Genomic DNA, 23,701 nt, shown 5'->3' with positions numbered 1-23,701 from the left:
ATACTACTTTACATAGTAATACTATAATCATTATCTCTGTCTTTACATACTACTTTACATAGTAATACTGTAACCATTATCTCTGTCTTTACATAGTAATACTGTACTAATTATCTCTGTCTTCCATACTACTTTACATAGTAATACTGTACTAATTATCTCTGTCTTCCATACGACTTTACAAAGTAATACTGTAATCATTATCTCTGTCTTTACATACTATTTTACATAGTAATACTGTAACCATTATCTCTGTCTTTACATAGTAATACTGTAATCAATTGCATTATAGCACTTTCTCACAAGATCTCAAAATGCTTTAGATTATCATGTATGGGCTGGTCCTATCCACAAATACCTCTTCTTCCAAATATCTCTTATTACCCCTCTCCCCTCCTTTCCCCCCTATCCCTCTCTCCTCCTTATTACAGATCCCCTGATCCCTCTCTCCTCCTTCTCCCCCTATCCCCTCTCCTCCTTCTCCCCCTATCCCCTCTCTCTGATATTCTTACCTCCTTTCCCTATCCCCTCTCCTCCTTATCCCCCTGATCCCTTCTCTTCCTCCTCCCCTGTCCCTCTCTCCTATTCCTCCTCCCCTGTCCCTCTCTCTTACTATTCCCCTGTCCCTCTCTCCTATCTCCTTCTCCCCCTGTCCCTGATCTCCTCCTCCTCCCCTGTCCCTCTCTGATCCTTCTCTACCTATCCCTCTGACCTCCTTCTCTCCCTATCCCTTCTCCTCCTGGTCTTCCCTGTCCCTCTGAAGGAGTTCCCTCCTCCCCTGTCCCTCTCTCCTCCTCCTCCCCTGTCCCTCTCTATCCTATCCCCATGTCCCTCTCTTCCTTCTCTCCCTATCCATCTCCGGTTCCCTATCCCTATCTCCTCCTTCTCTCCACTATCCCATCTCTGACCTCCTTCTTCCCTTCCCTCTCTCCTCCTTCTCTCCTATCCCTCTCTCCTACTAAATCCCCTGTCCCTCTCTCTTCCTCCTCCCCTGTCCCTCTCTCCTCCTCCTCCCCTATCCCTCTCTCCTCCTCCTCCCCTGTCCCTCTCTCCTCCTTCTCCCCCTGTCCCTCTCCTCCAGATGGATGACGGTAAGAGTATCCGTTATAAGGACCTAATACTGTTTGAACACATCCTGGAGAAGAGCATGCGGCTGTCTTCCATACGAACAGAGGGACTGGAGCTAATTATCTCTGGTCTGGGTCAACTACTTTACATAGTAATACTTCCTGGATGAGTTCATGACCGACTTTACAAGCCCATGGACTGCACCATCATCAAGGTAGTGTCTTCTTATATGTGGAAGGGTTTGGGTTATCTGTGTGTGTAGGGGTGGAATGGTTTACTGTGTATGTATCTGGGTGGGTGGAAAGGTTTGGGGTGTGTGGAAGGGTTTGGACTGTCTTGTGTGGGTGGGTGGGTGGGTAGTAATACTGGAAGGTTTCTCTGTGTGTAGGGGTGGAGGGGTTTACATGTAATGTGTGTGTGTGTGTCTTCCATGTGTTGTGTGTGTGTGTGTGTGTGTGTGTGTGTGTGTGTGTGTGTTTACATGTAATACTGTGTGTGTGTGTGTGTGTGTGTGTGTTACATAGTAATACTGTGTGTGTGTTATTTAGCTTGTACTTTTTACAAATGCCTTAACAGTCATATGACATGTTGGACGTATAGGTGGTGAGTGGCTAGATGGATACGTCTGTCTCCTGTTCTCTCATTGATCTGTCCGTCTGTCTCCTGTTTCTCTCTTTACATGAATCTGTCCGTCTGTCTCTGTTCTGTCACTGATCTGTCATAGTAATACTGTCTCCTGTTCTCTCTGATCTTTCCGTACTACTCTCCATGTTCTGTCACTGATCTGTCCGTCTTCTACTACTGTTCTAGTAACTGATCTTATCCGTCTGTCTCCTGTTCTGTCACTGATCTGTCCTGTCTTTCTACTACTTTACTCTAATACTGAATCTGTCTCTGTCTTTACATACTACTTTACTAGTGATACTGTCTGTCTCTGTCTCCTGTTCTGTCACTGATCTGTCCTGTCTGTCTCCTGTTCTCTCACTGATCTGTCCGTCTGTCTCCTGTTCTTTCACTGATCTGTCTGTCTATCTCTGTTTCTCTACTTTACTGAATCTGTCTGTCTGTCTCCTGTTCTGTCACTGATCTGTCCGTCTGTCTCCTGTTCTCTCACTGATCTGTCCGTCTGTCTCCTGTTTTCTCACTGATCTGTCCGTCTGGCTCCTGTTCTGTCACTGATCTGTCCATCTGTCTACCTGTTCTCTCACTGATCTGTCCGTTTCTCCTGTTCTCTCACTGATCTGTCCGTCATGTCTCCTGTTCTGTCACTGATCTGTCTGTCTCCTGTTCTCTGACTGATCTGTCCGTCCTGTCTCCTGTTCTGTCACTGATCTGTCTGTCTCCTGTTCTCTCACTGATCTGTCTGTCTGTCTCCCCCTGTTCTCTCACTGATCTGTCCGTCTGTCTCCTGTTCTGTCACTGATCTGTCCGTCTGTCTCCTGTTCTCTCACTGATCTGTCTGTCTGTCTCCTGTTCTCTCACTGATCTGTCTGTCTGTCTCCTGTTCTGTGACTGATCTGTCCCTCTGTCTCCTGTTCTGTCACTGATCTGTCTGTCTCCTGTTCTCTCACTGATCTGTCTGTCTGTCTCCTGTTCTCTCACTGATCTGTCCGTCTGTCTCCTGTTCTCTCACTGATCCTCTGTCTGTCTGTCTCCTGTTCTCTCACTGATCTGTCCGTCTGTCTCCTGTTCTCTCACTGATCTGTCCGTCTGTCTCCTGTTCTCTCACTGATCTGTCTGTCTGTCTCCTGTTCTCTCACTGATCTGTCCCCTGTCTCCTGTTCTCTCACTGATCTGTCCGTCTGTCCCTGTTCTCTCACTGATCTGTCCGTCTGTCTCCTGTTCTCTCACTGATCTGTCTGTCTGTCTCCTGTTCTCTCACTGATCTGTCCGTCTGTCTCCTGTTCTCTCACTGATCTGTCCGTCTGTCTCCTGATCTGTCCGTCTGTCTCCTGTTCTCTCACTGATCTGTCTGTCTGTCTGGGTGTTCTCTCACTGATCTGTCTGTCTGTCTCCTGTTCTGTCACTGATCTGTCCGTCTGTCTCCTGATCTGTCCGTCTGTCTCCTGTTCTGTCACTGATCTGTCCGTCTGTCTCCTGTTCTCTCACTGATCTGTCCGTCTGTCTCCTGATCTGTCCGTCTGTCTCCTGTTCTCTCACTGATCTGTCTGTCTGTCTCCTGTTCTCTCACTGATCTGTCCGTCTGTCTCCTGTTCTGTCACTGATCAGTCTGTCTGTCTCCTGTTCTCTCACTGATCTGTCTGTCTGTCTCCTGTTCTCTCACTGATCTGTCCGTCTGTCTCCTGTTCTGTCACTGATCTGTCCGTCTGTCTCCTGTTCTGTCACTGATCTGTCTGTCTGTCTCCTGTTCTGTCACTGATCTGTCCGTCTGTCTCCTGTTCTCTCACTGATCTGTCCGTCTGTCTCCTGTTCTCTCACTGATCTGTCCGTCTGTCTCCTGTTCTGTCACTGATCTGTCCGTCTGTCTCCTGTTCTGTCACTGATCTGTCCGTCTGTCTCCTGTTCTGTCACTGATCTGTCCGTCTGTCTCCTGTTCTGTCACTGATCTGTCCGTCTGTCTCCTGTTCTCTCACTGATCTGTCCGTCTGTCTCCTGTTCTGTCACTGATCTGTCTGTCTGTCTCCTGTTCTGTCACTGATCTGTCTGTCTGTCTCCTGTTCTGTCACTGATCTGTCTGTCTGTCTCCTGTTCTGTCACTGATCTGTCTGTCTGTCTCCTGTTCTCTCAGGCCTCCAAACCAGAACGTAAGAAGAGGAGGAAAAAGGAATCTGACATTGTGAGTCCTCCATCTTTCTTTGACTGGGTATTCTATACTATATCTATATCTATACTATATCTCTACACTAAGTTTCTAATGTGATGTTTGGCTGTATCTTTATGGCAAACTGAGCTGAGCCCCTCTATCGCCCTCTGAAGGTTGAGGAGCACAATGGCCACATCTTCAAGTCCACCCAGTACAGCATCCCCACCTACTGCGAATACTGCTCCTCTCTCATCTGGATGATGGACAGGGCCTGCGTCTGCAAACGTGAGTACACACACACACGCACAGACACACACACACACACGCACGCACAGACACACACACACGCACACACACACACACACACACGCCGCACGCACGCACACACAGACACACACAGACACACACACACAGACACACACACACAGATACACACAGACACAGACACACACACACACACACACACACACACACACACACACACACACACACACACACACACACACACACACACGTGGATTCACTGACACTCACACGTCCTGTTTCTGTGCTGCCTCTTAAATGTCTGTAATCAGATTGGCGTAGCGGTTTAAGGCACCGCATCTCAGTGCAAGAGGCGTCACTACATTCCCTGGTTCGATTCCAGGCTGTATCTCATCGGGACGTAATTGGGAGTCCCATAAGGCGGCGCACAATTGGCCCAGCGTCGTCCGGGTTTGGCCGCCATTGTAAATTAGAATTGGTTCTAGTTAAATAAAGGTTAAATATATATATATTTATTTAAATAATAATAATTTTAAAAATGGTGTTCCAGCTCTTGTCATAAATTTTCTATCTTGTTATGTCCTCCATACTCTAACTATCCATTCCATTCCTCCATACTCTAACTATGCATTCCATTCCTCCATACTCTCTCTAAGTAATGATTCCATTCCTCCATACTCTCTCTAAGTATTTCTTATTTTATTTGTACCTTTATGTAACCAGGCAAGTCAGTTAAGAACAAATTCTTATTTTCAATGACAGCCTAGGAACAGTGGGTTAACTGGTCTAGGAACAGAGGGTTAACTGGTCTAGGAACAGTGGGTTAACTGGTCTAGGAACTGTGGGCTAACTGGTCTAGGAACAGTGGGTTAACTGGTCTAGGAACAGTGGGTTAACTGGTCTAGGAATAGTGGGTTAACTGGTCTAGGAACAGTGGGTTAACTGGTCTAGGAATAGTGGGTTAACTGGTCTGGGAACAGTGGGTTAACTGGTCTAGGAACAGTGGGTTAACTGGTCTGGGAACAGTGGGTTAACTGGTCTAGGAACAGTGGTTTAACTGGTCTAGGAACAGTGGGTTAACTGGTCTGGGAACAGTGGGTTAACTGGTCTAGGAACAGTGGGTTAACTGGTCTGGGAACAGTGGGTTAACTGCCTTGTTCAGGGGCAGAACGACAGATTTGTTCCTTGTCAGCTCAGGGATTTGAACTTTCAACCTTCCGGTTACTAGTCCAACGCTCTAACCACTAGACTACCCTGCCACCTCTACACTCTAACCACTAGACTACCCTGCCACCTCTACACTCTAACCACTAGACTACCCTGCCACCTCTACACTCTAACCACTAGGCTACTCTGCCACCTCTACACTCTAACCACTAGGCTACTCTGCCACCTCTACACTCTAACCACTAGACTACCCTGCCACCTCTACACTCTAACCACTAGGCTACTCTGCCACCTCTACACTCTAACCACTAGGCTACTCTGCCACCTCTACACTCTAACCACTAGGCTACTCTGCCACCTCTACACTCTAACCACTAGGCTACCCTGCCGCCTCCACACTCTAACCACTAGACTACCCTGCCACCTCTACACTCTAACCACTAGGCTACTCTGCCACCTCCACACTCTAACCACTAGTCTACTCTGCCACCTCTACACTCTAACCACTAGGCTACTCTGCCACCTCTACACTCTAACCACAAGGCTACCCTGCCGCCCCAACGCTCTAACCACTAGGCTACCCTGCCGCCCCATTCCATTCCTCCATACTCTCTAAGTATTGATTCCAAACAGATCCTTTTTCCATATTTGGTGCACTATTCTTGACCCAGAGGTTGGACACTGAACAATGTAGGAACGTTGTTGGAATGTTGCAGAAAGGTTAGGGTATACAGGTTGTTGGTTGTTGACTGACCAGGGGTTGGACACGGAACTATTTCAGAACGTTGTAAGGTTAGCAGATGGTTCTGTCTCTGTTGTGTCCTCTTCTGCAGTGTGTCGGTACGCCTGCCATAGAAAGTGCTGCTCCAGGATGACCACCAAATGTAGCAAAAAGGTAAGAGACTAATTTATAGTGTGCAAGTGTACGTTACTGACAATGGAAAGGAGGGATGAGGCTAACGATCAACAAACCATGTTATTCTTCCCAATGATGTAAAGAGGAGACTATTCGCTCGATGGCTTTTCTTACATTCCTAATAACGGATGTTGGAGTGTTTACGTTTGCAAATGCCCATTAAATATTTGACACCACAATTTTCTCTCTCTCTGTACCTCCATGTTATATATTGGTCTGTCTGTGCTTCTCACTTCTGTCCGTCCGTCCGTCTGCGTGCGATGTACATGTGTGTCCGTCCTTCCATCCGCGTTTGTGTTTTTCTCTATCAGTACGACCTGGAGCTGTCGTCCAGGCAGTTTGGCGTGGAGGTGTCTCGTCTGACCAGCGAGGAGAGGACCGTGCCCCTGGTGGTGGAGAAGCTCATCAACTACATCGAGATGCACGGCCTCTACACTGAGGGCATCTTCAGGAAGTCTGGCTCCACCAATAAGATCAAAGAGCTGCGGCAGGGGCTGGACACAGGTATGATTGGCAGGGTACTACACCAGTTAAAGTAGACCAGGGAGGGATAGCAGAGATATGGTCAAAGGACTGTCTATACCAGGGATGGCCCTCAGATCAGTCCCTCCCCCCCGGGGTCTCAACTTCCTGTTAAAGGTTAGAATACCAGAATACATAAGGTGCAATTTCGAAATGTCAATCAATTAGTCCATGTCAGCTGACATTTTTTAGATTGGTAATTTAGTCTAGTTTGGTAATTTCGTCTAGTTTGGTAATTTAGTCTAGTTTGGTAATTTAGTCTAGTTTGGTAATTTAGTCTAGTTTGGTAATTTAGTCTAGTTTGGTAATTTAGTCTAGTTTGGTAATTTAGTGTAGTTTGGTAATTTATTCTAGATTGGTAATTTAGTCTAGTTTGGTAATTTAGTCTAGCTTGGTAATTTAGTCTAGTTTGGTAATTTCGTCTAGTTTGGTAATTTAGTCTAGTTTGGTAATTTAGTCTAGTTTGTTAATTTAGTCTAGTTTGGTAATTTAGTGTAGTTTGGTAATTTATTCTAGATTGGTAATTTAGTCTAGTTTGGTAATTTAGTCTAGTTTGGTAATTTAGTGTAGTTTGGTAATTTATTCTAAATTGGTAATTTAGTCTAGTTTGGTAATTTAGTCTAGCTTGGTAATTTAGTCTAGTTTGGTAATTTAGTCTAGTTTGGTAATTCTGTCTAGTTTGGTAATTTAGTCTAGTTTGGTAATTTAGTCTAGTTTGGTAATTTAGTCTAGTTTGGTAATTTAGTCTAGCTTGGTAATTTAGTCTATCTTGGTCATTTTGTCTATCTTGGTCATTTTGTCCAGATTGATAATTTTGTCTAGATTGTCAATTTTGTCTAGATTGGTCATTTAGTCTAGATTGGTCATTTAGTCTAGATTGGTCATTTAGTCTAGATTGGTCATTTAGTCTAGATTGGTCATTTAGTCTAGTTTGGTAATTTAGTCTAGTTTGGTAATTTAGTCTAGTTTGGTAATTTAGTATAGCTTGGTAATTTAGTCTAGTTTGGTAATTTAGTCTAGCTTGGTAATTTAGTCTAGTTTGGTCATTTAGTCTAGTTTGGTCATTTAGTCTAGTTTGGTCATTTAGTCTAGTTTGGTAATTTAGTCTAGATTGGTAATTTAGTCTAGTTTGGTAATTTAGTCTAGTTTGGTAATTTAGTCTAGTTTGGTAATTTAGTCTCGTTTGGTAATTTAGTCTATCTTGGTAATTTCGTCTAGTTTGGTAATTTCGTCTAGTTTGGTAATTTAGTCTATCTTGGTAATTTAGTCTAGCTTGGTAATTTAGTCTAGCTTGGGAATTTCGTCTAGCTTGGTAATTTAGTCTAGCTTGGTAATTTAGTCTGGTTTGGTAATTTAGTCTGGCTTGGTAATTTAGTCTGGCTTGGTAATTTAGTCTAGCTTGGTAATTTAGTCTGGTTTGGTAATTTAGTCTGGCTTGGTAATTTAGTCTAGCTTGGTAATTTAGTCTATCTTGGTCATTTAGTCTAGTTTGGTAATTTAGTCTAGCTTGGTAATTTAGTCTGGCTTGGTAATTTAGTCTAGCTTGGTAATTTAGTCTAGCTTGGTAATTTAGTCTGGTTTGGTCATTTAGTATAGCTTGGTAATTTAGTCTAGCTTGGTAATTTAGTCTAGCTTGGTAATTTAGTCTGGTTTGGTAATTTAGTCTAGTTTGGTAATTTAGTCTAGCTTGGTAATTTAGTCTGGTTTGGTAATTTAGTCTGGCTTGGTAATTTAGTCTAGCTTGGTAATTTAGTCTATCTTGGTCATTTAGTCTAGCTTGGAAATTTAGTCTAGCTTGGTAATTTAGTCTGGTTTGGTCATTTAGTATAGCTTGGTAATTTAGTCTAGCTTGGTAATTTAGTCTAGCTTGGTAATTTAGTCTAGCTTGGTAATTTAGTCTGGCTTGGTCATTTAGTCTAGCTTGGTCATTTAGTCTGGCTTGGTAATTTAGTCTATCTTGGTAATTTAGTCTGGCTTGGTAATTTAGTCTGTCTTGGTAATTTAGTCTGGCTTGGTCATTTAGTCTGGCTTGGTAATTTAGTCTGGCTTGGTCATTTAGTCTATCTTGGTAATTTAGTCTAGTTTGGTCATTTAGTCTGGCTTGGTAATTTAGTCTATCTTGGTAATTTAGTCTGGCTTGGTAATTTAGTCTATCTTGGTAATTTAGTCTGGCTTGGTCATTTAGTCTAGTGGCCAGCTATCTAAACTTGTAGTAACCAGTGGGTCTCCCATTGCTTTTGTTAGTTCCTCTCACTCAGATATCATATAAAAAAACTGCAAACATTTGGGTCTCTGCTCCATGGCAAAATGGCTCCATGGCTTTTTTATGGCAGTTTTGGAGCAGTGGCTTCTTCCTTGCTGAGTAGCCTTTCAGGTTATGGCGATATGGGACTCGTTTTATACAGTGGACATAGATACTTTTGTACATGTTTCCTCCAGCATCTTCACAAGGTCCTTTGCTGGTGTTCTGGGATTGATTTGCACTTTTCGCACCAAAGTACGTTCATCTCTAGGAGACAGCGCATCTTCTTCCTGAGCGGTATGACTGCTGCGTGGTCCCATATTGTTTATACTTGCGTACTATTGTTTGTACAGATGAACGTGGTACCTTCAGGCGTTTGGAAATTGCTCCCAAGGGTGAATCAAATGTTGGCTGATTTCTTTTGATTTTCCCATGATGTCAAGCAAAGAGGCACTGGGTTTGAAAGTAGGCCTTGAAATACATCCACAGGTACACCTCCAATTGACTCAAATTATGTCAATTAGCCTATCAGAAGCTTCAAAAGACATGACATAATTTTCTGGAATTTTCCAAGCTGTTTAAAGGCACAGTCAACTTAGTGTTCTGACCCACTAGAATTGAGATACAGTGAATTGGAAAACAATTGGAAAAATCACTTGTGTTCATGCACAAAAAGAATGTCCTAGCAGACTTGTCAAAACTATAGTTTGTTAACAAGAAATTTGTGGAGTGGTTGAAAAACAAGTTTTAATGATTCCAACTTAAGTGTATGTAAACTTCCGACTTCAACTGTATATACAGGGGATACCTGTACAGTGTCAATGGGCTAGTCGAGGTAATTGAGGTATGTCCAAACTTTTGACCTAACACACACATATATATATATATAAACTCAGCAAAAAAAGAAAGGTCCCTTTTTCAGGACCCTGTCTTTCAAAGATAATTCATAAAAATCCAAATTTTACAGATCTTCATTGTAAAGGGTATAAACACTGTTCCCATGCTTGTTCAATGAATCATAAACAATTAATGAACACGCACCTGTGGAACGGTCGTTAAGACACTAACAGCTTACAGACTGTAGGCAATTAAGGTAACAGTTATGAAAACTTAGGACACTAAAGAGGCATTTCTACTGACTCTGAAAAACACCCAAAAAAAGATGCCCAGGGTCCCTGCTCATCTGCATGAACGTGCCTTAGGCATACAGGACAATTGCAATGTCCGTACTGTGAGACGCCTAAGACAGCGCTACAGGGAGTACGGATGAACAGCTGATCATCCTCGCAGTGGCAGACCACGTGTAACAACACCTGCACAGGATCGGTACATCCGAACATCACACCTGCGGGACAGGTGCAGGATGGCAACAACAACTGTCCGAGTTACACCAGGAACGCACAATCCCTCCATCAGTGTTCAGACTGTCCGCAATAGGCTGAGAGAGGCTGGACTGGGGGCTTGTAAGCCTGTTGTAAGGCAGGTCCTCACCAGACATCAGCGGCAACAACGTCGCCTATGGGCACCAACCCACCATCGCTGGACCAGACAGGACTGGCAAAAAGTGCTCTTCACTGACGAGTCGCTGTTTTGTCTCACCAGGGGTGATGGTCGGATTCACGTTTATCGTCGAAGGAATGAGCGTTCCACCGAGGCCTGTACTCTGGAGCGGGATCGATTTGGAGATGGAGGGTCCGTCATGGTCTGGAGCGGGATCGATTTGGAGATGGAGGGTCCGTCATGGTCTGGAGCGGGATCGATTTGGAGATGGAGGGTCCGTCATGGTCTGGAGCGGGATCGATTTGGAGATGGAGGGTCCGTCATGGTCTGGAGCGGTGTGTCACAGCATCATCGGACTGCCTGCAATGATAACAAGCTCAATCTCAACGCTGTGCGTTACAGAGAAGACATCCTCCTCCCTCATGTGGTACCCTTCCCTGCAGGCTCATCATGACATGACGCTCCAGCATGACAATGCCACCAGCCATACTGCTCGTTCTGTGCGTGATTTCCTGCAAAACATGAATGTCAGTGTACTGCCATGGCCAGCGAGAGCCCGGATCTCAATCCCATTGAGCACGTCTGGGACCTGTTGGATCGGAGGGTGAGGGCTAGGGCCATTCCCCCCAGAAATGTCTGGGAACTTGCAGGTGCCTTGGTGGAAGAGTGGGGTAACATCTCACAGCAAGAACCGGCAAATCTGGTGCAGTCCATGAGGAGGAGATGCACTGCAGTACTTAATGCAGCTTGTGGCCACCCTCGATACTGACTGTTACTTTTGATTTTGACCCCCCCCCTGCCCTTTTGTTCAGGGACACATTATTCCATTTCTGTTAGTCACATGTCTGTGGAACTTGTTCAGTTCATATCTCAGTTGTTGAATCTTGTTTTGTTCATACAAACATTTACACAAGTTAAGTTTGCTGAAAATAAATGCAGTTGACAGTGAGAGGACATTTATTTTTTTGCTGAGTTCATATATACTAATGGAATATCTACATAGGCGTATAGAGGCCCATTTATCAGCAACCATCACTCCTGTGTTCCAATGGCACGTTGTGTTAGCTAATCCAAGTTTATCATTTTAAAAGGTTTATTGGTCATTAGAAAACCCTTTTGCAATTATGTTAGCACAGCTGAAAACTGTTGTTCTGATTAAAGAGGCAATAACACTGGCCTTCTTTAGACTAGTTGAGTATCTGGAGCATCAGCATTTGTGGGTTCGATTACAGGCTCAAAATGTCCAGAAACAAAGAACTTTCTTCTGAAACTCGTTAGTCTATTCTTGTTCCTGTGAGAAATTGCCATGAAACTGAAGATCTCGTACAACGCTGTGTCCTACTCCCTTCGCAGAACAGCGCAAACTGCCTCTAACCAAAATAGAAAGAGCAGTGGGAGGCCCGGTGCACAACTGAGCAAGAGGAGAGTAGAGTGTCTAGAGTAGAGCTGCAGTCCTCAACTGGCAGCTTCATGAAATATTCCCCGCAAAACACCAGTCTCGACTTCAACAGTGAAGAAGCGACTCCGGGATCCTGGCCTTCGAGGCAGAGTTCCTCTGTCCAGTGTCTGTGTTCTTTTGCCCATCATAAACTTTTCTTTTTATTGGCCAGTCTGAGATATGGCTTTTTCTTTTAGATTCGTTGTTGGACATATGACTGTAAACGAACCAGGAAATCAGCTCAATGGTGTTTTCATTTAATAAGGAAATATGTTCCCAAGTCCCACCCACTCATGAATAGAATGGCAATGTGATCATATCCCAATGTAATTCATGTTTGAAATTATTCTATTTATTTCAAATACTATATCTGTTTGGGATTCTTGCGGTCAATTTGCAGTCTACAAATTATTTAATAATAATAATAATATATGCCATTTAGCAGACGCTTTTATCCAAAGCGACTTACAGTCATGTGTGCATACATTCTACGTATGGGTGGTCCCGGGAATCGAACCCACTACCCTGGCGTTACAAGCGCCATGCTCTACCAACTGAGCTACAACTATGTTCTGGCCCCACCTCTGATTGGTTTAGATAATGTCAGGGTACCTGCTCTATAGGGCTTCTGATTGGTTTAGATAATGTCAGGGTACCTGCTCTATAGGGCTTCTGATTGGTTTAGATAATGTCAGGGTACCTGCTCTATAGGGTTTCTGATTGGTTTAGATAATGTCAGGGTACCTGCTCTATAGGGTTTCTGATTGGTTTAGATAATGTGAGGAGACAGGTGGCAAGGACCGTGTTGAAACTGCATTCCCTAGCATGGATACAGACTGTTGACACAGGCTGTAATAGTAGTGTCAACCCTCCGTACAAAACAAGATGCCATGACACCATTTGTACGGTATTCACACTGCCGGATCGTAAGCACCGTGTCTGTTGTAATGTTCAATCTAACTGTATTATTCCCTCTCCTACTCTCTTCCTGCTCTACTCTCTTCCTGCTCTACTCTCTTCCTGTCATACTCTCTTCCTGCTCTACTCTCTTCCTGTCCTACTCTCTTCCTGTCATACTCTCTTCATGTCCTACTCTCTTCCTGTCCTACTCTCTTCCTCCTCTACTCTCTTCCTGTCCTACTCTATTCTTGTCCTGCTCTCTTCCTGTCCTGCTCTCTTCCTGTCCTACTCTCTTCCTGCTCTACTCTCTTCCTGCTCTACTCTCTTCCTGCTCTACTCTCTTCCTGCTCTACTCTCTTCCTGTCCTACTCTCTTCCTGCTCTACTCTCTTCCTGCTCGACTCTCTTCCTGTCCTACTCTCTTCCTGCTCTACTCTCTTCCTGTCATACTCTCTTCCTGCTCTACTCTCTTCCTGTCCTACTCTTCCTGTCATACTCTCTTCATGTCCTACTCTCTTCCTGTCCTACTCTCTTCCTCCTCTACTCTATTCTTGTCCTACTCTATTCTTGTCCTGCTCTCTTCCTGTCCTGCTCTCTTCCTGTCCTGCTCTCTTCCTGTCCTGCTCTCTTCCTGCTCTACTCTCTTCCTGCTCTACTCTCTTCTTGTCCTGCTCTCTTCCTGTCCTGCTCTCTTCCTGTCCTGCTCTCTTCCTGTCCTGCTATCTTCCTGCTCTACTCTCTTCCTGTCCTACTCTCTTCCTGTCCTACTCTCTTCCTGTCATACTCTCTTCCTCCTCTACTCTCTTCCTGTCCTACTCTCTTCCTGCTCTACTCTCTTCCTGTCCTACTCTCTTCCTGTCCTACTCTCTTCCTGTCCTACTCTCTTCCTCCTCTACTCTCTTCCTGCTCTACTCTCTTCTTGTCCTGCTCTCTTCCTGTCCTACTCTCTTCCTGTCCTACTCTCTTCCTCCTCTACTCTCTTCCTGTCCTACTCTCTTCCTCCTCTACTCTCTTCCTGCTCTACTCTCTTCTTGTCCTGCTCTCTTCCTCCTCTACTCTCTTCCTGCCCTACTCTCATCTTGTCCTGCTCTCTTTCTGTCCTGCTTTCTTCCTCTCCTACTCTCTTCCTGTCCTGCTTTCTTCCTCTCCTACTCTCTTCCTGTCCTACTCTCTTCCTGTCCTGCTTTCTTCCTCTCCTACTCTCTTCCTCTCCTACTTAAGATGTGAGCAGCATGAACCTAGACGACTACAACATCCACGTCATCGCCGGCGTGCTCAAACAATGGCTCCGTGACCTGCCCAACCCTCTGATGACCTTTGAACTGTACGAGGAGTTCCTCCGGGCAATGGGTAAGATATATATATATACACACACAGTACCAGTCAAAAGTTTGGACAAACCTACTCATTCAAGTTTTGTACATTTTTTTTTACTACTTTCTACATTGTAGAATAATAGTGAAGACATCACAACTATGAAATAACACATATGGAATCACGTAGTAACCCCAAAAAAGTGTTAAACAAAAGCAAATATATTTTATATTTGAGATTCATCAAAGTAGCCACCCTTTGCCTTGATGACAGCTTTGTACACTCTTGGCATTCTCTCAACCAGCTTCATGAGGTAGTCACCTGGAATGCATTTCAATTAACAGGTGTGCTTTGTTAAAAGTTCATTTGTGGAATTTCTTTCCTTCTTAATGGGTTTGAGCCAATCAGTTGTATTGTGAGGTAAAGTAAGGGTGGTATACAGAAGATAATCCTATTTGGTAAAAGACCAAGCTCAAATAAGCATATCGAAACGACAGTCTATCATTACTTTGAGACATGAAGGTCAATCAATGCGGAAAATTTCAAGAACTTTGTGCAGTAGCAAAAACCATCAAGCGCTATGAGGAAACCTCTCATGAGGACCACCACAGGAAAGGAAGACCCAGACTTACCTCTGCTGCAGAGGATAAGTTCATTAGAGTTAACTGCACCTCAGATTGCAGCCCAAATAAATGTTTCACAGAGTTCAAGTAACAGACACATCTCAACATCAACTGTTCAGAGAAGACTACGGGAATCAGGCCTTCGTGGTCAAATTGCTGCACTGAAACTACTACTAAAGGACACCAATGAGAAGAAGAGACTTGCTTGGGCCAAGAAACACGAGCAATGGAAACTAGACCAGTGGAAATCTGTCCCTGGGTCTTATGAGTCCAAATTTGAGATTTTGGGTTACAAGCGCTGTGTCTTTGTGAGACGCAGAGTATGTGAACGGATGATCTCTGTATGTGTGGTTCCCACCGTGAAGCATGGAGGAGGAGGTGTTATGGTGTGGGGGTGCTTTGCTGGTGACACTGTCAGAGATTTATTTAGAATTCAAGGCACATTTAACCAGCATGGCTACCACAGCATTCTGTAGCGAAACGCCTTCCCAACTGGTTTGCTCTTAGTGGGACTATCATTTGTAATCAACATGACAATGACCTAAAACACACCTCCAGGCTGTGTAAGGGCTACTTGACCAAGGAGAGTGACGGAGTGCTGCATCAGATGACCTGGCCTCCACAATCACCCGACCTCAACCCATTTGAGATGGTTTGGGATGAGTTGGACTGCAGAGTGAATGAAAAGCAGCCAACAAGTGCTCAGCATATGTGGGAGCTCCTTCAAGACTGTTGGAAAAGCATTCCTTATGAAGCTGGTTGAGAGAATGCCAAGAGTGAGCAAAGCTGTCATCAAGGCAAAGGGTGGCTACTTTGAAGAAACTAAGATATAAAATATATTTTGATTTGTTTAACTTTTTTTTGGTTACTACATGATTCCATATGTGTTATTTCATAGTTTTGATGTCTTAACTATTATTATACAATGTAGAAAATAGCAAAAACAAATAAAAACCCTTGAATGAGGAGGTGTGTCCAAACTTTTGACTAGTAGTCTGTACTGTCCCTACTCATTTGTGATTGTGGAGGCCTAGTCATCTGATGCATCACTCCATTTCGCTACATCCGCAATAAAATCTGCTAAATATGTGTATGTGACCAATCAAATTTGAATCGATTTGTTCAGACCTCTTAACTTTTTGTTACAGCCTTATTCTACCATGTATTAACTAAATAACAATTCCTCATCAATCTACACACAATACCCCAAAAGGACAAAGCGAAAAAAAAAAGCGTTTTATTTTTTATTTTAGCAAATGTATTAAAAACAATACTTTCCAAATGCACTGTATAAATCTACATATATAATATATTATAAAGTTATAATGTCTGTGTCGCCATAGGAGTGAAGCAGGAAATAAAAGCAGGAAATAAAAGCAGGAAGTAAAAGCAGGAAGTAATTGTATTTATTTGGGGGGGGGGGGGTGTCCCCCATGCAGGCCAGCCAGACCAGAAGGAAGTAATCCGAGGGGTGTACTCTGTGATCGACCTGCTCAGCAGAACCCACCTGAGTACCCTGGAGCGCCTCATCTTCCACCTGGTCAGGTGAGTGGGTCTCATAGGAAACAGGATGTCCTCTCACTGGCTGCGTCCCAATTATCCACCCTTCTCCCAAAGTGTGCACAAACTCCCTCCAGTCAATGATACACCAATGATTCTAAATGACGGGCAGTGTGGGAGAGTGGAGGGAAGTTGGCGTCCACTGCATACCAGTTTTGACATTGAAGAAACTATTTGACAGTTTTCTACAGTTTTTTTGCACCCCCCTCTGACGTGTGTGTGGTCTTCCAGGATCGCCCTTCAGGAAGACACCAACCGTATGTCGGCCAATGCCCTAGCCATCGTGTTCGCCCCCTGCATCCTCCGCTGCCCCGACACCATCGACCCCCTGCAGAGTGTCCAGGACATCGGCAAGACCACCGCGTAAGACTCCCTCATGGTGCTTCTCACACAGGGCTCGTGGTTCCTGGTTCTGGAAGGCAGAACTCCAGGACCAGAGTCATAGTAAACAACCTCTGTCTGTCTATGTCTCTCCCTCTGTCTCTCTATTGCGACAGCTGTAGACACAGCCAACGTCTCTGCTGTGGTTGTTGTTGCTATCAGTGTTAAGGTCAAGGTTATTTCTTGCCCCTACAGATCTGATCGATGCCGCTCTGCCCTACTACCACTGAGCCTGGATACAGGGACTGTTCCTCAAACTCAACATTAATGGCCTTACAGTAGAGTGGGCTATCCCTGAAGTCGAGTCCCTCAGGTTAGGTTACTTTATACCAGCCACTCGGGTCCCCGATATCTGGTCCCCGATAGGCTAATTAACCAGATGCAAAACAAAATCCTAAATGAATCCAGCCTCTTTCAGAAACCTAGAGTAAAACGTCATGCACTTGTATGACTCTTTGACGACATAGAGTTTCAAGAACAATAAAGCAGTTTTTTTCCCCAAATATCAGAAACAGGCATAAAAGAATCACAAATCAATCAATCAATATCACCAATCAATGATAGGCAACCATCGACAGTACATTGAATTGATAGACACCTTCAGTGCCCTCTACTAAACCCTTATTGCTATGCCAACAAAATATTTTTTACAGTTACAGTTAGTTTTATTTTACATATTTAATAACAAACGGTCCATCTGCAACTCTATCAACATTTTGTTTTGGCTCCCCCCTCAGACATTGTCTAAAAACACACGTCTATCAAATCACTGTACTGGGCCGTACGCACTACCATCTGTAGTGCCTTACGGTCAGATGCCGAGCTGTTGTCATACCAGGCAGTAATTGAACTCTCGGTGATGCAGCTGTATAACCTTTTGAGGATTTGGGGACCCATGCCAAGTCTTTTCAGTCTCCCGAGGGAGAAAAGGTTTTGTCGTGCCCTCTTCACGACTGTCTTGGTGAGTTTGGACCATGTTAGTTCATTGGTGATGTGGACACCAAGGAACTTGAAACTCTCGACCCGCTCCACTACAGCCCGTTGATGTTAATGGGGGCCAGGGTCCTTAGTTTAGTGATGTGCTTTGTGGGCACTATGGTGTTGAACGCTGAACTCTAGTCAATGAACAGCATTCTCACAAAGGTGTTCCCACCTGGAAGGTGGGAAAGGGCAGTGTGGAGTGCGATTGAGATTGTGTCGTCTGTGGATCTGTTGGAGTGGTATGCGAATTGGAGTGGGTCTAGGGTTTCCGGGAGGTTGCTGCTGATGTGAGCCATAACCAGCCTTTCGAACCACTTCATGGTTAACGACATGAGTGCTACGGGGCAGTAGTCATTTAGGCAGGTTACCATCGCTTCAATGGGCACTGGGACTATGGTGGTCTACTTGAAACATGTAGGTATTACAGACTCAGTCAGGGAGATGTTGAAAATGTCAGTGAAGACACTTGCCAGTTGGTCTACACATGCTATTAGTACACGTCCTGGTAATCCGTCTGCCCCTGCGTTCTTGTGAATGTTGAAAGGTTTAAAGGTCTTGCTCACATCGGCTACGGAGAGCATGATCACACAGTCGTCTGGAACAGCTGGTGCTCTCATGCATGCGTCAGTGTTGCTTGCCTCGAAGCGAGCGTAAAAGGCATTTAGCTTGTCTGGTAGGCTCGTGTCACTGGGCAGCTCGTGGCTCGGTTTCCCTTTGTATCTGTAATAGTTTTCAAGCCCTGCCACATCCAACGAGCGTCAGAGCTGGTGTAGCAGGATTCCATCTTAATCCTGTATTGACGCTTTGCCTGTTTGATGGATCGTCTGAGGGCGTAGCGGGATTTCTTATAAGTGTCCACATTTGTGTCCCACTCCTCGAAAGTGGCAGCTCTAGCATTTAGCTCGATGAGGATGTTGCCTGTAATCCATGGCTTCTGGTTGGGTTATGTACGTACGGTCACTGTGGGGACGACGTCGTCGATGCACTTATTGATGAAGCCGGTGACTGTGGTGGTATACTCCTCAATGACATTGGATGAATACCAGAACATATTCCAGCCTGTACTAGCAAAACAGTTCTGTAGCGTAGCATCCGCGTCATCTGACCACTTCCGTATTAAGCAAATCACTGGTGCTTCCTGCTTTAGTTTTTGCTTGTAAGCACCACTTCAGCACCACTTCTGTGTGAGCATTTTCTTGTTTGCTTATGGCCTTATACATCTCGTTGAGTGCGGACTTAGTGCCAGCATTGGTTTGCGGTGGTAAATAGACGGCTACAAATAATATAGATGAGAACTCTTGGTAGATTGTGTGGTATACAGCTTATCATGAGGTACTCTACCTCAGGAGAGCAATACCTCGAGACTTCTTTAATATCAATGAGGTATTCTTAAGGATTCCTCCTAGATGTTTACTTTAACTGCATGTAATACAAATGTAAATATAAGTATAATAAGGAAAGTCAAAAATGTATTGTAATTTAAAAAGCTACAGCAAAAAACCTTGTTCCTGCAGTCGACAGGTTTTCCCCCTTTTATACCCTTGATCTTCCTTTCTCATAGTGGTTTACACCATCTCCGATGACGCATTCAGTGGTTAACATCCTGTTAGGCAGGATGTTCTCTTTTGCAGTATGCCCGCCTTGACAGGATGCCTAATCCTGGCCGCTCTGACCACGGAATTTCCTATGCAAGCTAGCACAATTTAGTACATTCCATTATCAATAACTTTTAAAACATTACCATTGACTACTTGGCTCTATTATAATGCTACTCCAACCCAACGTATTAACTACCATTACATCTTAAACCTTCACCAACTTAAACCTTCACCAACTTAAACCTTCACCAACTTAAACCTTCACCAACTTAAACCTTCACCAACTTAAACCTTCACCAACTTAAACCTTCACCAACTTAAACCTTCACCAACTTAAACCTTCACCAACTTAAACCTTCACCATCTTAAACCTTCACCAACTTAAACCTTCACCAACTTAAACCTTCACCAACTTAAACCTTTCATAATTTCAACATTGTAACCTTTCATTATCAACCTCCTACTCGCCCTAAGGCCTTGTTCCGCCAAGCTTAACCAACATAGTCTATATGCATCATACCTTAAAGCAAACAACATTACATTGTTAACCATTTAACTGCATTACTTCAATCCTCCTTTACTATCTCCCTTGGTCCATTTCCCAAGGCTTTCAGCCTTCAACATTTAACATATTTAGCCTTTATGTAAATTCCAGTCCAAATGTATTTATTTTTGTTCTTATTCTTCTTTTCCTTGGTCAATGTCAATTCTCTCTCACTGTTCATTCTCCTTTGTGCTCCGTGTGTGTGTGTGTGTGTGTGTGTGTGTGTGTGTGTGTGTGTGTGTGTGTGTGTGTGTGTGTGTGTGTGTGTGTGCGTGTGGGCTTACAGGATGCAAATGTGTCTCTAAAATGTCACAGAGAACTGGGCCTTAAACTACTTCTCTTGATAAACCGAATAGTTGCAACTGTGTAAACAATGGAAGTGACAACGGACGTACCTCAATAGCTTTAATTCATCAGATGAGTGACTGTTATTTCTGTTGCAGATCCCTTCAGACTGCAATCAGTTCCTATAAGACAATATCAATAATCATTTCTAAATTATAGATTGAGCAACAGAAGTCACCTTATTCACTGGTTGCTCATTCTGCCTGTCCTCCTCTAGGAGCTGACTCATTCTGCCTGTCCTCCTCTAGGAGCTGACTCATTCTGCCTGTCCTCCTCTAGGAGCTAACTTATTCTGCCTGTCCTCCTCTAGGAGCTGACTCATTCTGCCTGTCCTCCTCTATAATATGACTCATTCTGCCTGTCCTCCTCTGTGAGGAGCTGACTCATTCTGCCTGTTCTCCTCTGTGAGGAGCTGACTCATTCTGCCTGTCATCCTCAGGAGCTGACTCATTCTGCCTGTCATCTTCTGTGAGGAGCTGACTCATTCTGCCTGTCATCCTCAGGAGCTGACTCATTCTGCCTGTCATCCACAGGTGTGAGCTGACTCATTCTCCTGTCATCTTCAAAGAGCTGACTCATTCTGCCTGTCATCCTCTAGGAGCTGACTCATTCTGCCTGTCATCCTCAGGAGCTGACTCATTCTGCCTGTCATCTTCTAGGAGCTGACTCATTCTGCTGTCATCCTCTAGGAGCTGACTCATTCTGCCTGTCCTCCTCTAGGAGCTGAGGAGCTGACTCATTCTGCCTGTCCTCCTCAGGAGCTGACTCATTCTGCCTGTCCTCCTCAGGAGCTGACTCATTCTGCCTGTCCTCCTCAGGAGCTGACTCATTCTGCCTGTCATCCTCAGGAGCTGACTCATTCTGCCTGTCCTCCTCAGGAGCTGACTCATTCTGCCTGTCCTCCTCTCCTCAGGAGCTGACTCATTCTGCCTGTCCTCCTCTCCTGGAGCTGACTCATTCTGCCTGTCCTCCTCTAGGAGCTGACTCATTCTGCCTGTCCTCCTCAGGAGCTGACTCATTCTGCCTGTCATCCTCAGGAGCTGACTCATTCTGCCTGTCCTCCTCTAGGTGTGTGGAGCTGACTCATTCTGCCTGTCCTCTGAGGTGTGAGGAGCTGACTCCTGCCTGTCCTCCTCTAGGAGCTGACTCATTCTGCCTTTCCTCCACTAGGTGTGAGATGCTGACTCATTCTCCCTGTCCTCTTCAAAGAGCTGACTCATTCTGCCTGTCATCCTCTAGGAGTTGACTCGTTCTGTCTGTCATCCTCAGGAGCTGACTCATTCTGCCTGTCCTCCTCTAGGAGCTGACTCATTCTGCCTGTCCTCCTCTAGGAGCTGACTCATTCTGCCTGTCCTCCTCTAGGAGCTGACTCATTCTGCCTGTCCTCCTCTAGGAGCTGACTCATTCTGCCTGTCCTCCTCTAGGAGCTGACTCATTCTGCCTGTCCTCCTCTAGATGAGCTGACTCATTCTGCCTGTCCTCCTCTAGGAGCTGACTCATTCTGCCTGTCCTCCTCTAGGAGCTGACTCATTCTGCCTGTCCTCCTCTAGGAGCTGACTCATTCTACCTGTCCTCCTCAAGGTGTGAGGAGCTGACTCATTCTGCCTGTCATCCTCTAGGAGCTGACTCATTCTGCCTGTCCTCCACTAGGAGCTAACTTATTCTGCCTGTCATCCTCTAGGAGCTGACTCATTCTGCCATGTCCTCCTCTAGGAGTTGACTCATTCTGTGTGTCATCCTCAGGAGCTGACTCATTCTGCCTGTCCTCCTCTAGGAGCTGACTCATTCTGCCTTTCCTCCTCTAGGTGTGAGGAGCTGACTCATTCTGCCTGTCCTCCTCTAGGAGCTGACTCATTCTGCCTTTCCTCCTCTAGGAGCTGACTCATTCTGCCTGTCCTCCTCTAGGTGTGAGCTGACTCATTCTGCCTGTGCTCCTCTAGGAGCTGACTCATTCTGCCTGTCCTCCTCGAGGTGTGAGGAGCTGACTCACTCTGCCTGTCCTCCTCTAGGAGCTGACTCATTCTGCCTGTCATCCTCAGGAGCTGACTCATTCTGCCTGTCATCCTCAGGAGCTGACTCATTCTGCCTGTCATCTTCTAGGAGCTGACTCATTCTGCCTGTCCTCCTCGAGGTGTGAGGAGCTGACTCATATTCTGCCTGTCCTCCTCTAGGAGCTGACTCATTCTGTCTGTCATCCTCAGGAGCTGACTCATTCTGCCTGTCCTCCTCTAGGTGTGAGGAGCTGACTCATTCTCCTGTCCTCTTCAAAGAGCTGACTCATTCTCCTGTCATCCCCTAAAAGTTTAGATGCACTATTGTAAATTCTGTCTGTCATCATAAGGGAATGCTGACTCGCTCTGGATTCTGCCTGTCCTAAATCTAAATGTGAAATGAGCTGACTCATTCTGCCTGTCCTCCTCTAGGAGCTGAATCATTCTGCCTGTCCTCCTCTAGGTGTGAGGAGCTGACTCATTCTGCCTGTCATCCTCTAGGTGTGAGCTGACTCATTCTACCTGTCCTCCTCAAGGTGTGAGGAGCTGACTCATTCTGCCTGTGCTCCTCTAGGTGTGAGGAGCTGACTCATTCTGCCTGTCATCCTCTAGGTGTGAGCTGACTCATTCTGCCTGTCCTCCACTAGGAGCTGACTTATTCTGCCTGTCATCCTCTAGGAGCTGACTCATTCTGCCATGTCCTCCTCTAGGTGTGAGTTGACTCATTCTGCCTGTCATCCTCTAGGTGTGAGCTGACTCATTCTGCCTGTGCTCCTCTAGGTGTGAGCTGACTCATTCTGCCTGTGCCTCCTCTAGGTGTGAGGAGCTGACTCATTCTGCCTGTCCTCCTCTAGGTGAGAGCTGACTCATTCTGCCTGTGCTCCTCTAGGTGTGAGGAGCTGACTCATTCTGCCTGTGCTCCTCTAGGTGTGAGGAGCTGACTCATTCTGCCTGTGCTCCTCCTGTGAGGAGCTGACTCATTCTGCCTGTCCTCCTCTAGGTGTGAGGAGCTGACTCATTCTGCCTGTCCTCTAGGTGTGAGGAGCTGACTCATTCTGCCTGTCCTCCTCTAGGTGTGAGGAGCTCACTCATTCTGCCTGTCCTCCTCTAGGTGTGAGGAGCTGACTCATTCTGCCTGTCCTCCTCTAGGTGTGAGGAGCTGACTCATTCTGCCTGTCCTCCTCTAGGTGTGAGGAGCTGACTCATTCTGCCTGTGCTCCTCTAGGTGTGAGGAGCTAGGATAGGATAAAGTAATCCTTCTCACCCCCCCCCCCCTTTAAAATATTTAGATGCACTATTGTAAAGTGGCTGTTCCACTGGATGTCATAAGGTGAATGCTGACCAATTTGTAAGCTCCTCTGGATAAGGAGCTCACTCAGTCTGCCTGTGCTTAAATGTAAATGTAAATGAGCTCACTCATTCTGCCTGTCCTCCTCTAGGTGTGAGGAGCTGACTCATTCTGCCTGTCCTCCTCTTGGTGTGAGGAGCTGACTCATTCTGCCTGTCCTCCTCTTGGTGTGAGGAGCTGACTCATTCTGCCTGTGCTCCTCTAGGTGTGTGGAGCTGACTCATTCTGCCTGTGCT

At 45.3% G+C, this 23,701-nt stretch overlaps 1 protein-coding gene across 1 annotated transcript in view; it reads left to right on the top strand.

Moving 5' to 3' along the window:
* The window catches only part of LOC118378820 (unconventional myosin-IXAa-like), a 311,583-nt gene that overhangs the window by 270,849 nt on the left and 17,033 nt on the right, over positions 1-23,701 (top strand). The window contains 10 exon segments of the mRNA XM_052480840.1: positions 1,082-1,165; positions 1,167-1,253; positions 1,256-1,282; positions 3,818-3,865; positions 4,006-4,117; positions 6,097-6,158; positions 6,491-6,683; positions 14,002-14,130; positions 16,157-16,262; positions 16,509-16,640. Coding sequence (XP_052336800.1) covers positions 1,082-1,165; positions 1,167-1,253; positions 1,256-1,282; positions 3,818-3,865; positions 4,006-4,117; positions 6,097-6,158; positions 6,491-6,683; positions 14,002-14,130; positions 16,157-16,262; positions 16,509-16,640 — 980 coding nt within the window.

This window comes from Oncorhynchus keta, chromosome 26 (assembly GCF_023373465.1).
Source record: "Oncorhynchus keta strain PuntledgeMale-10-30-2019 chromosome 26, Oket_V2, whole genome shotgun sequence".
In the NCBI taxonomy this organism is placed as follows: Eukaryota; Metazoa; Chordata; class Actinopteri; order Salmoniformes; family Salmonidae; genus Oncorhynchus; species Oncorhynchus keta.
This window is presented reverse-complemented; position numbering and strand designations above follow the sequence as displayed.